General features: G+C 35.4%; 1 protein-coding gene across 7 annotated transcripts in view; it reads right to left on the bottom strand.

The window, feature by feature from the left end:
- Nucleotides 1-13,779, bottom strand: part of VPS13B (vacuolar protein sorting 13 homolog B) — a 429,942-nt gene that overhangs the window by 321,809 nt on the left and 94,354 nt on the right. For all 7 annotated transcript variants that reach the window (XM_041413097.1, XM_041413101.1, XM_041413100.1 and 4 more), the window contains one exon: nucleotides 13,121-13,305. In XM_041413097.1, coding sequence (XP_041269031.1) covers nucleotides 13,121-13,305 — 185 coding nt within the window. The remainder of the gene's footprint in view (nucleotides 1-13,120; nucleotides 13,306-13,779) is intronic.

Raw genomic sequence — 13,779 nt, 5'->3', positions numbered from 1 at the left:
GATCAAGTGCTTAGCACTTCGGTGATCACAACCACCTCATCTAAGCCCAGTGAACGGAATACAGAGTTAACTGATGAAACCAGGAGCCATGAGAGCTATAGCAAGACACAATCATATGAGCTTTCAACAGAACTGCAAATGCTGTTACGTCAGTGCCTCAAAGCTTTGCTTTAAAGCTTATGCTCAGTCTAAAAGGAGCAGACATAAATATCTATGGATTCCTAATGTCTCTGAAGTGATCTGGTTTGTTGGCACAAACAGTTTATTTTTAGATACAATTTCGTAAGACTGTGCCCAGAATAGTGCAGTTCACCCCTCTGAACTGTACATTATCTTTGTAACACAATTCCACAGCATTTGAAAAGCTCTTGAATACACATAGAAACTACATTCTTTAAAAGCCAAGAGTGACTCTAAAAGAATCTGCAAAAAGATTAAGTATAACAGATATCTAACAGGTGTTTTACACTGTATACACTACAATTCTAAACCTGCCAGTCAGATGTTTACTGACAGAGCATAGCAAGCAAAGTCATAACTACTTACAACAGCAATACTCATCGTCAAGCACTCATAAAAAACTGCATTTAAATCCTGGGAAGCATGAGCAACAGTATGACTAGTTTAAAAAGTAAATACATCAATAAAATAAATCATCCTCCATCTTCCCATTTCCTTTGCTTGTAACAGACTGTACTGGAAGAACCTGCTTGGCTTTTGCACATTTTTGATGCAAGGGAAGTACGCTTCTGCAAGGCAAGGCTGCCACTCCTCTCCATCCTACAGGGTAAAAATGGACTCACATCTGATCACAAATCACAACAGACTCTTGTGATACCCAAAGTCCTTCTGACATAGCATTCTCCAACTCTAGTCATCCTTTGGAAACACAGAAGCTTAAAATCAAGCAAACAATTAAACCAGGTTCTTATTTCACTTATATTGCTGAACTCACTGTAGATAGATGACTAATTTATTCCCCACAAATTTGAAGGTATTGAAAAGAGTAATTCTGAATCTCAAAATTTAATTGATGTCTGAGTTTCTGAGATGACACAATCATTCAAGGAAAGGAACAGAATTTAGTATAGTCAATCAAAAGCCAAAATATCAGAAAACACAAAATAAAGCTGAATGGAGCCATCTATCAAACAGCAGGCACAACCACATCTGGAGAATGTATTTTTTGCTATCCAAACTGAAACCAAAACACACCACATAACTTCCAAGTACAAGCCACTGAGTTCACTAAATTGGCTGATACTGAGACAGCAAAAAATGGATTTTTCCTAAAAGTTTTTCTCTGAAAAGATAGCAAAAAGGTAAGGAAAATATTCTGGGAGATGGATGAAAATTGAAATCTTATGGACTCCTTGACTTTCTAAAATAGGTAGGAAAGCTATCAGTCAGTTTGAAAACTCTTCTTGGTTTTCTTGGCTTGTAGTAAAGCAAGCGATTAATTTATTAGTATTTTTAATCATTATTATTTTAAAAACTTTCTCCAGTAATTCCAAGTACTAAAATACCTGGTATTCGGCTACATTGCAAACCCGAGTGTACATATTGGAGAACGAAAAGTGGTAACCAATGCAAGAATAAAGCAGCTGACATAACAGAAGTGCTATATCCAGCTGTGGTATGTCACACAAGCCAGGTAAAACACAAGCAATCAAACGAAGGGAAATCCAAGTCTCATCAGAGTTGCAAAGATGACTGGCTTCTATAATGTTGGAATTCTTGCATTTTGCTCTAAATCATCTAGTATTCACTTAGCTCAAGAAACAGAAACACTCTACAATATAATTCCACTACTGGGACAATTCATCTGAAGAAGTAAATGTAGCTTCTCAACAAGATTACACCCCTCAGAGCAGTTAAGGTTTTTTTCTTCCAACAGCAGGTTGAGAAAAAAAAAGTCCATGTCTTCAAAATGGAAAATCTGCATAATTACTAGAATAGTAATAGGAACACCCTTTCCAGAAGTCAAGATGTAAAACATATAACACCACCCGAGACTTGAATTTCTTCTTAATTTCTGTATCTTCTAGTCACTCCCCTGCCTACAATAACTGATGGGGAGAGGGGAAAATGCTTACCATAAACCTCAGTTCAGAGAAAGCATCTTTAATGAGAAAAACCTTTGAAATTACCACACAAGAGACAATTCTACCTATCCATACCTAACTGTTCAGGTCCCCTGTTGTGTATTAAAGAAGAAAAAAGAGGCAAATCAGGAGAATGCATAAAGACTGGAACCAAGAAGTTCAATAAAGGGTTGACTACCACAGAATTTGACAAAAATACAGTAAAAGTAGGAAAAGAGCATGAGCAAGATGCAGCAACAAAGTCATAGCTACAAACTGGGAGAAATCAGCATAAGACAGTGTAATATCAGGATTTATTCAGCATGCTACACTCAAAACAAAGCAATAAAATCAGGCAAAACACATTTGGTTTGAACTTGATGGAGTCATAAAAAGAAAGAAACTAAGCTCAGACCAGGGACTTTGCGTGTTTAGATGATCTCCAACTAAAACAAATTTGTTCCTGGAAATAGTTCTGATTACTTCCCTTGAACAGCCAGGAGCCCTGTTACAAGTATGTTTTGGGGAATGTTAAGCAGGTATAAGAGCTCTTATTTCACATAAGATAAATATCCCAGAATCCCGGAGCTCTGGCTACACAGAGATCTCTGCCATCTCCTTAGAATCCAAGATTTTGATTAGTGTTTCACACAGAGTGATACATACCTTTAGAATACTACACACAAGGAACACTTGCCTACAGCAGCACAACACTTCAAAGCAATATCAAAGCAGCTACATCTGCTTATGCCATTTTTAATTTTTGTATTATGCTTCACACAAATAGAAGGGACATTCACAGGATACCACTAAATAACACTGCAATAGAACACATCCCTTTCTATATTATCTCCTTAATAATTATCTTCCAATAGCAAAATCAAAACTGTAAAAAGTTAATTTAAGAGTTTTCTTGCTTACTATAGCTTCCTGAGAACCTAATGTTTCATGGCCTTTGTCTCCCTTATCATTACTACCTTTTTATGTTACTGTGCTTTTCTACTTTTGGTAGAATATTCCTCCAAAAGAAGTGCCTGCATTTAGAGACCTAACACTAAGTGAAAAATTAATGGGAAAAAGAGCTCCTATAATTGAAGCTCAGCATTTTCCAATAAAAATACACTTTTTGTCCTTACCATTACCATGTTATATATAACTTGCACTCATTATATTCTATGACTATAAGGCAGACCAGACACATAGGAAAAACATTATCCTTCACTGCAAGAAATACAATAATTACTCCTCACACAGTGTGCATTGTTAACAGCTTAACAACTCTCCCACATGATATGTTCCTGGAGAAGAAGGTATTTTTCTTGAATATCCATGCAATTAAAAAATGGGATTAGGATCTATAATCACTAGGTTTAAAATAATTACAAGGCATGTATCTTTTTTTAAAGTTTGATTTAATATAATATGAAATCACATGGGACATCAGACTAAAAATTGCTATTGCAGTACATAATAATCAGGTATCTCTATGGCCTATGGCAAGAATATCATTAGTATTTATCATCTTACCTTGTCACAAGAACCTAAATGCTCTCACAAGTGGCAAGTTGCTTTCCATACCATTCACTAGAGTTTATCCTATAAAAGTAACTTTAGAGAATACTAGTATTTTTTAACACTTAGTATTGTAGACACTAATAAGTTTTAAGCAGCAGACAATATTTGGGATCTGCCCCATGACTTAAACTCAGTACAACTTTTATTTGATCAAGACTATACATATTACATAAACTTACTACTCAAGGTCAGCAGTCAATATGACATATTTTCAAACAGAAAACATACTTCTACCATGTTTAATAGTTACTTATGCTTAAACCTATCTAATTTTGATTATGCCTTGGGGTTTTTTTCCCTAAAAACTACTACTACAAATAAACACATTTTTACTACAATAAGTTCCTCAGAGGAATATTTCAATTTTATCTTTACTATTTTCTCATCTCATTCACATTCCTTAATAATCTACTCCATTAAAAAATGTCGTGATATTTCTTGCCTCCTCAAGATCAAAACCTCTAATTAGTCTGTTCTTTTCCAAACTGAAATGTCTCATTCTGAATAAAAAAGGGGGAAGATATGCACTATAAGGCATTCCAAATTCTTTTAAAATGATTCAAGTTGTTTCAATAAACAAAAATAAGCAAACATAATAAAAAATGTCCAATAACACCATAAACAGAAAACACATTATACCATAATGACCATAAACTACAATAATTTCTTTGTGCTGTAGCACCTGTATGCATTTTAATTTCCTCTCAGAATATCTCACAACACAGACTAGAAGCCACAAAATAGGATTCTTTCATTGGAAGGCCAAAAGGAGAGATACTGCCTTTGGGAATTTCCACAAATGTCAAACCAGCAGAGAGAGATAGTCTAAGCTGGAATTAATTCATGTCATACATCAGTATATTTACTAATCAGAAAACAGCATGATTTTTTTTGTATATACTGATGCACCAACACTCAGGTTAAATCCAGTTGGCATGAGAATTAGAACAGGAAAAAGACTTCAGAGTCACCATAAGAGAGTGTTAAGACTAGTCATGCTTTCTAAGTTTTAGTTTTGTTCTAATGTTTAATAGGGTCAAAACCAGCAGCAACACACCTGACATATTAGCAGCCTTCCTGTACGTATGAGAGAGCTGCGATGAGGTGCACAGTAGTAAGATGAAAGACAACTGTCATATACTGAAATGTGAAAGGTTCTGCCTGGAATGGTAGAAAAGCTTTCTCACCATGAGAACAGTCTAGCAGTGGCACAGGCTGCACAGAAAGGTAGGGTATTCTTACCCCTGGAGATTTTCAAGGTCTGACTGGGTACAGCCCTAAAGAACTTGGTCTGATCCCATTGTTGACTTTGATTTTATCAGAAGATTGAACAGCAGAGACTTCCTATAGACCCTTCCAACTTGAATTTTCTGACAACCCTATTATTTTTTGCCAGATACAAAGAAATAGTTTTCTTCTGCTCTTCTGAAAAGCAGCGTTCAGGAAATGGCAGTGACTGGCATCAATACTTCTACTGCAACACCTCTGCATGAACCTTTTTCTTAAAAAACACAGATGTCAAGAAAGCACTATGGCCACCTCATTCATGGTTTATTTTTATATCAGCAACCACTGATGGTTTCCAGGTTCACTCTAAACTTGACAGGTTCTCTAGGCCTTTGCACACCCACAGAAAAAAATAACCTTTCCTTCTCTGAAGGTTATCTCTGAAGTTTTCTTTTGTGTGTGTTCTGAATGTTTCTCAGAAAATTCACAGTTTCTATTATTCAGCAGATTCAAGACTTATGTTCTTCCGAGCCTTCTTGCTGTAATTCTGAATTTCCGTAATTTAGGCTCAAGATGCTCTATTGTTCTTAGAAGCCAACATCTCAATCTCCCTGTCAAGTTTTTCACCTGATGCAGTAGCTGGCAGCTAGAACAAGGCAAAAAGGCAGCCTACCTCTCTGCTATCCAAGCACAAGAACGAGCAATAACATCAAACTAGCAGCTGAACAAACAAAACAAGTGCTCTCAGTCACATTGCTATTTGTGCAAATAAACTACTGACTCTGGAGTGAGGGCACTATTTATAGCTCTAAGCTTAGGTGTCTTGGTTTTTTGGTAGCACACCAACATACTCAAGAGTTTGCTGTTCATTTCAACATAGACACTGAACTGAGCTCTCCTACAATTCTGAAACAAGAAATCTGTACACATTTATGCACAGCTATGGATTTCATGCATGCATGTATTCGTTTCACAACCCACTGATTTATTTATCTTTTTTCTCCTTCACTGTTCTGTTGACAGTATGTATACATTCACTTTCAACACAAAAGACATTTAAAAAGTCTCATGTGGATTTTGAAGTACATTAGATTCCTTAGCACAACATTACATATCAAAGTTAAGCTCACATGAAAGCCTTAAGTATGCCTACCGCCATTTTTTCATCAGAATACTGTATGTTTCAATTTCAAAGCTTATTAGTACATATTAATTAGACCAGAAAAAAATGAACAAGCAATCAATTATTGGTTTCAATGCATACTTTCCATGACAGTTCCTCATTTCAGGCCACAACAGAGCCATTGCTTCTGGCAGAAGATTTATTCAGATACTCAGCAAGATAAATATCACTGACTACATACTGAAATAATAAAATGTCCCACCTATCTCCTTTCAGTGCAAGTCAGTTCGTGACTTAGGAATATCACTGAAAATGTTTACTACAAGAGGAAATAACATCTTATACACAACTATACTAAGATTAAAAAAATTAAGCTAAAGAAGAAATCTTAGGTTCTTAGGCTGCTTATCCATGCTGGTTTTCCATCTGAAATTATAGTTGATAATCTACCAGAGTTTCACAGAAATGCTCAACATATAAAAATAATACTATTTACACTCTGCATTCTGGGCCTAAGTGAAGGATAAGGACACATGTGGGTAATCACCCACACAAGACAATAAACTGTTTATACTGTGCAAGTTTCATATAGCTGTGTCCTGCCACAGAATTAGGAGAACACACTCGTACACTTCTATTTTAGACAGAAATTTCAATTCATACCCCTCCAAATGAATGCAAAATTGTCCATGTTATATGGAACAGAGATTAAATGCCAGTATGTTGCAAGGAAGTTAGAGCTGAACAACCTGTATTACTTTTAAACTTTGAAATGTCTGTCTTGGGCTGGCTTTTGTGTTTTGGAGTTCAGTGGCAAGGAAGCAGGCAAGAGAAAAAAGTAGTTTTAAAAACAGGGGTATTAGAAAGGCAAGTCACTTATTTTCGTCTTTTTCCTAAGTGGTTAAAAGAACTATGCAGCAGCTCCACAACCCTTTTTTATATGTACACCTGGGAAGAATACTGAATCCTGTTACTTTCCTCACTGTTACCCTGATGTGGTTTAGACCAGATGTTTAAATGTTACAGCATGTACATTTTCTTTTCTTCTTCCAAGGCAAAAGCAAAATAAGAGGAATATTTGACTTCACTCCACAAGAGACCTATTTAATAGTTTGGCGGTTATGTAAGTAAAGGTAGCTTGGCTAAGTCAATGTTGACGACATACAGAACGACATGATCCTAATGAGTTGGAAAATATTGGCTCTCATGAGATTCAACCAGATGCTACTGCGCTGAGAAAGCTACTGTATTATTGAATTTCATTTTTATGAGGTAAAATTTATTATTCAACCATTAAGGTATCCCACATGAAATCTTGCATAAAATAGTTTTACAGTTACTTTCTGGAAAATAGATTTTATTTTAACTTTAAGACATCATTTACATGAGGGATTCAATGCCTATTTGATCACCTTCAGTAGAGAAATGTAAGGTCTGCAAGCAATTTTCCCAAAAATACCAGATTAATGGAACCGAACTGTCAACAAAATAATGAACTACCTGAACAGGACAAGGAAAAAGTGGTAGCAAGTTCCAGTTTTCCAGAGTAAACTAAAGCCATGTGTGACTGTGTATGTATTTTCTTGGCAAGCTGAAATGGTTAGAAACAGAGTGCTTCAGGTACTTACTAACAAATAATGGAAAAAATACAGAGTACAATTACTCTATAGGATTAATCATGCTCAGCCTTTGAAAGATCTTAACTACTGTTGTTTTTCTAATATTTTGGTATTTTGGACACTTATATTTTAAATTGTATATTTTATATTTTAAATTGCAATAATATTAAGATCTATACATGCAGTAAGGTAGAAAACATTATGCATTTCAAATTCACATTTGTTTCCTCATTAATAGTGATGGAAATGTAGAACTGGGATGTTTCACAAGCATAAGAACTTACATTATTTAACTGACAAGTAACATGCTGTTGTGCTTGTATACCAAAAGGATTATAAAATTAAACCAAAACATAAATTTCCAAAGAGTTTCATGTGGATTGAAGACTGCTTTTGTGCTTTTTTTATTTTAGATGTAATGCATTAAAAAGTCAGTAATGCTTTTTCTTGACCCATGAAAAAGAGCAAAAAGCTGTCTGCAGCTGTTTTACTTTCTGTTTGTTATGCTGCATTTTGTCAGTAGTATTCCCATCTATTTTAAGTTTTCTATAGTTTTTGTTCTTGTATAACTGTTTCAGGCAGTATGCATTAATCTTGTACTTAAATTATAATGCCTACTTATTCAAGTAGTAAGTTTATCTGCTTATATTATCTCTCTTTTTTAATCTGTCTTGACTTTTAAGAACCCTAAAAAGAACTTTTCCTAACTAGACATTTAAATCTATGGAATACAAAAGGTGTAATTGCAATGAAGGGAGTTGAATGCTTTCAGAAGTTTCATTAAATTCCATATAATTTATAATTAAAAACCTGCTCTCAGCAGAATTAAATATTCTCAAGCTAAGACAGACATAATATTTAAACATGTTTATTAAAAATGTCTATAGTAAAAACATACATCTTTCCTGACATACTCATTTTATCTGTCTTCCACAAGATCTATGCCCAGTCAATCACAGTACTGTATACATCTTTTACTGGAAGTTTTAAGAAAAGAGACCTTACTAATATGTATGACAAACTTTAAGTAGTACAGGCACTTCATTTTTAAATTCTATCAGATATCAAACACACACAAACTGCTTTTGAGACTTCAGATTTTTTTTTTTTCAGACAGCTTGCCTTTGGGAAACTTAATTTGAAAATAAACTCTCAGATGATCTAATGAAGACAACAGTGTAATAACAAACTAGGGAATATTTGAGAAAAGTGTCTTTCTCCTAATAGGAAAAGGTTTCTGAAGAACAAGGGGAGGAAAGTAGATGGGGAACAAAAGAGTGTTAATCTTCAAGCAATCTTCCCTTTCTGGTATTCCATTAATCTATTACAGAAAAGAACCTGTAGAGCATAGAGCTCTGAGAGGTTGTTTTGAATCCCTAGACCAACTTCAGCTTCAATAATCTTTGAAACAAGTTCTGGAGCAGGATAAAATTTCTGGTCCAGGTGAAAGTTTAGGACAGAACTCCAGACACTAGCAATAAACTCTGTTCATATGTTTGTGGAAACACACAGTGCAGAGCTCCCTTTTTAAACTAGATCCATAGAAGGTCTTTCAGCCATTACCTAGCAAACCAGCTCCCAAAGGGGCCTTTGTACCTTGTGAGCCTCTCCACAGCAGGTGAAAAGGCCAATAGTCATGTGCTCCTCCCAAAGGATCTCCCCTCTCCTGCAACTCATGCATCTGTACTTGTCTTCCTATTAATTTTTGGTTTTCTTAACTTCTGCTGCTTTTCTACCTTAACTCTTTCTACCTGCTTCTTGTTTTATATTCCTCTGCTGCTCTCTTCCCTTTTCATCAGGTGATCCTGTTTCTCCTCTTTTTCTTCCTTTCCATTTTTTATTTCTATTTTCCCCTGTATTATCTGTTCCTCTCCTATAGAATATCTTAGCCCATATTGTAAGCCCATATTATAAGTTTCAGTGATAAAGTTCTAAAACTGGAAGAGTGTAGCCGCATTTCTCTTCACAGAGAAAAGCAAGGCACAATTCTTCCCAAGGATTTCTGAGATTATTCACATTCTCTGAACCTCAGAGAAAGGAAAAGCAATAAGAAGAAAAGAAAAAGCTTATCTCATTTGCTGTGCCTGTGTTTGTGCAAAAGCAGAAGAAAATATGGAGATTGTTTATCCAAAGTGATGATGTTTTGTTTCCTTGGCCTATCAGGACCAAGAGTGTGTGTGTGTTGGGACTGTCGGCTGACAGTCACGAGAGAGTCACAAGATGAGTGCAGTTGTGAGCAGGGTTGAGTGCTTGGCAGATTCAGTTTAGATGTAATGTAATATAGTATAGTATAATATAGAATAATATAGTATAATAAAATAATTAATTAGCCTTCTGATAAGATGGAGTCCTCCTCATCATTTCTCTCTGCCACGGGGGGTGCTTTGATTCGATAGAAGAGATGGCTGTGTTGGAAAAAGCCATAGCACAATGGCTACTGAAAAAAATCTTGGCTGAGAGGTTACAAAGGGTTGTGGCATCATTTTTAGTTCAAGTAATACTGAACTGATGTGTTAAGGAAGCCCAACACTCTCAACAGCATCTGGCACAAAGCCCCAACAAAGACATAAAGAGCTCCGCAAGAACTGTTTCAGTCCAACAATACCCTTCAATCACACACAAAAAGTAGCAATACAGACATAAGCAGTTGAGAAAGTTGTAGGCCATGTAAACAAATGGCAAACACATTTGAGACTAGCTACATATGAAGAGCTACGAAGAGAGGAAAACTTTGAAGTCACAGAATACCGGTGAAACAGATTGGTAGAACAGATCTGAGCAGGTAGCTAATAACTAGACCATTTCCACAGGAGGACACATTTCATTCACAAATTACAAAACAAGCATAATGTTACACTGAGTACCAAGAATGTATAAAATCCTGTGATCCACCTATAGCAGTCAGATTTGCTGGAAACCTCAGGATAACAGCAGACCATCACAAACAGAAGAAAAAATACATATGCCCTTTCTTTCTTGTCAGAATAATGTCATATATAGGGAGGGCTTTTTATTTACTTTTAACAGGGAAAAAAAATCTGGATAGAGACATAGCTGTTTGTCCTGCTATATTTCTAGTTATGAAGATGCCTTTTAGAAGTTTGAAAATATAAACATATAAGAAAATTTGGGCCGCTGTATTCATGAAACACATAGTTTATGATTCTTTGAAATAGCAGAAGTAAGCAATTAATTTCAAGAAAAAGACTCCCTGAAAAATAGAATAAAGTGAAGGAAAGGGAACCTTTGAGTACATTCTTGCTTTTTCCTGCAAGAACACTACAATTTAATATAAATATAATCAGAAAAAGAAAAGGACAGACAGCAAACAGCAATTTAAAAACAAGTGTTTATACTTTCATTACTTGCAGCAAATTAATCAAAGAAATATTAATCCACAACACCATGGAGATGGAACCCTATTTTCTTTACAGTATTACTTCTGTGCATAGCCAAAAACAAGTTGTGCTCAGATGGAGAACACAATACCATGGGAAAAAGGCAATCTTTTCCTTGAGAGTGTAGGTTACACAAGAAAAGCTCATCTGTTCACCCACAAAGATTCTGCTGAAAAAAATCTTGGCCGGGGCAGCCCAAATACCTTGCCAGGCTACTGCGAGGCCCAACACATGAGCCCTGTAAGGCCACTCTGTACCAGCCTAAAGGAGCACTGGGGCATGCAGTGGCAGGCAGGAACTCAAAACAAGGACTCCCAAGTAAAACATTCAGCAGTTTTTGTTCTATGTTGGAGAAACTAAGTTGAATGTAAGTGAAAGTGTTTAACAGATGTGCCTTGTTTACTGACAAGTTCCTTACTGACTGTATTATCCTCAGAGTTACTTCATTAACAAAAAAAAAGAAAAGAAAAAAGAAAAATGACAAAAGAGAAGTTGAAATTTCAACTTCCCTGTGCAAATACAGTCAAGTATCTTTTAGAGGCTTACATGCATACATGTTACTGTTAAAGTACGTGGAAGGATGGCTTCCAACAAGGCATGATATTAGATTTTACACAACAGTATTCAAACGAACGGTAGGAGGCTTACAGACTCAACGAAGCCAAAAATTCAGACAAAAGGATTGACAGCAATCATTTCATAGCCTTGAACACAAAGCTGCCTTCAGTCTAGTTTATGCCAAGCACCACTACAGAAATGTAACATTTACCAGGTGAAGCGTAAAGCCATGAACAAGAGAAGATCAAAATAACTGCATTATATTGTTCATTTACTTTATTTGAAGTATGTAAAATGTGTGCTCCAGATTTCTATTCTGCACAGATACTGTTAGCAGAGTTGTTTCACAGTTCATTGCATAGATGGACTGAAACATGTTAAATAATACAACAGGTTAGTTTGAAACTGTGCAAACCCCCAGAGCACCTGAAGCAATCAAACAATTGTATTTTCTGATTTCTCCATGGTGTGGATTGTAAAGCTGCTATCTTTACAAGTACCAGGACTTGAAAATAAAATGTCACAATCCCATTCTTAGGTGACCCACACAGATTGAAGGAATAAAGACAAAAGTGACTTTCATGAAAAAAGGAAAACTTAATCACTTTAAACATGTATTCCAAGGGTTGCACAAAAGCACATTAGATCACATTCTTTTGCAACATTAGATCAACATAGATTTAACTTCAATAAACAGGAGGAGTGAGAAAGAAGAATGGAAAGGATCAAAAAATGCAGAGCTGAAAGACATCCAGTGGTCTAATCCACCACTCTGCTTCAAATAATGATTTTCTGCACCTAAATCATTCTAACACATTCTCCAAGACTGATATTCCAAAATATCTGTTATTCTTGTTATGGGTTTATTTACAACAAATAAACAGTAACAGCTCTAAATTATTCTAGCCCGCATAGAAATAAATTATATATATTCATATATATATATAAAATTTTCTGGATTACTAGAAAATTGGTTTCCTCTGTAAACTGGTCAAAATCCTTAATTTATTCCCAAAATCTATGGATGTTTTACAAAAGGATGACAGATAACAACTTTAACCATTTATGTAATCATCACCAACACTTGCATATCTTCAGCAATTTCACAACAGTTAAGTAACATTTATTTATGAAATATTAAGAAACATCTGCAGCCCTTCTAAAGAATTCAATGTATGCCATTGATTAATAAAGCCCTTAATAATCAAGTTTCACCCCTCAATGATCCTGAAGTAACAACACCGTACCATATAAGGGTAGCAGAAGTGGATGTTTCAGATGAGGGAAGCATGGAAAAATTATCCTGTATGGGAAAATTAAATGCATCCAGAAATTGGTGCCAAGGAGTGAAGCTGGGTGGCTTAGCTTACATCCTGGATTTTAAATATAAGCTATAAATACCCAAATACACACAAAAAACCATTCTATGTGTTAGCTAATATAAGTAAAAAGCTGGATTTAAAGGATATAGCTGTATGGACACTCACTAGCAGTGCTCTGTACCACAATAAATAACCAAAAGCATCACATATTTACCTGAAGTTTGGAAAACCTCATTCAGTAAAGCTTCATTTACCACCACTGAACTGACATTTCCAACAGGATGACACCAGCTCTGATAAATAGTTTGAAGCAGAAGGGTTTGAGCTCTAGTTGCTTGAACTGTCAAATTAGGGAGCTCAAAAATGCATTCTGTTAGTGGGACATGAGCTCGCTTGGACCTGTTTAAAATTAAAGAAAGATGGAAAATCATTACTTTGTCATATTAAAAAAAAGGCATTTTAAAACTTAGTCACAGAATATTAGAGTACAAGGAGTTAGTTTGTAAGGTTGGAACTGTGTGCTTATTAGATTTCTTAGATTAGAGCTGATTCTACTTACTTTGAAATGAAACCTAAACATTAATTGTTACATGATTTAACTTTATATCTCCCTGCAGAATGTGACAAAAAAACCCCATATATTTTTATCTAATTATCCCTTGATTAGAAAATATTAAATAAAAGCAATTCCATGTGCGCCCATCAAAATAAGAGCCACTCAAAATCATGCAGATACTAAAAACACCTGTTCAAAAACTGAATGTTCCAGATCTTTTTATTTACAAAGCTGACCGTGCATCACTAAATGACATATGGCTAGTGACCCAGAAAACATACAGACAATATTCATACATCAAAATATAAACAAGCCCA

Source organism: Onychostruthus taczanowskii, unplaced genomic scaffold (genome assembly GCF_017590055.1).
Source record: "Onychostruthus taczanowskii isolate IOZ18803 unplaced genomic scaffold, ASM1759005v1 scaffold4, whole genome shotgun sequence".
Lineage (NCBI taxonomy): Eukaryota > Metazoa > Chordata > Aves > Passeriformes > Passeridae > Onychostruthus > Onychostruthus taczanowskii.
The sequence above is the reverse complement of the archived record's forward strand: the minus strand, read 5'-3'. Positions and strand labels throughout refer to the sequence as shown.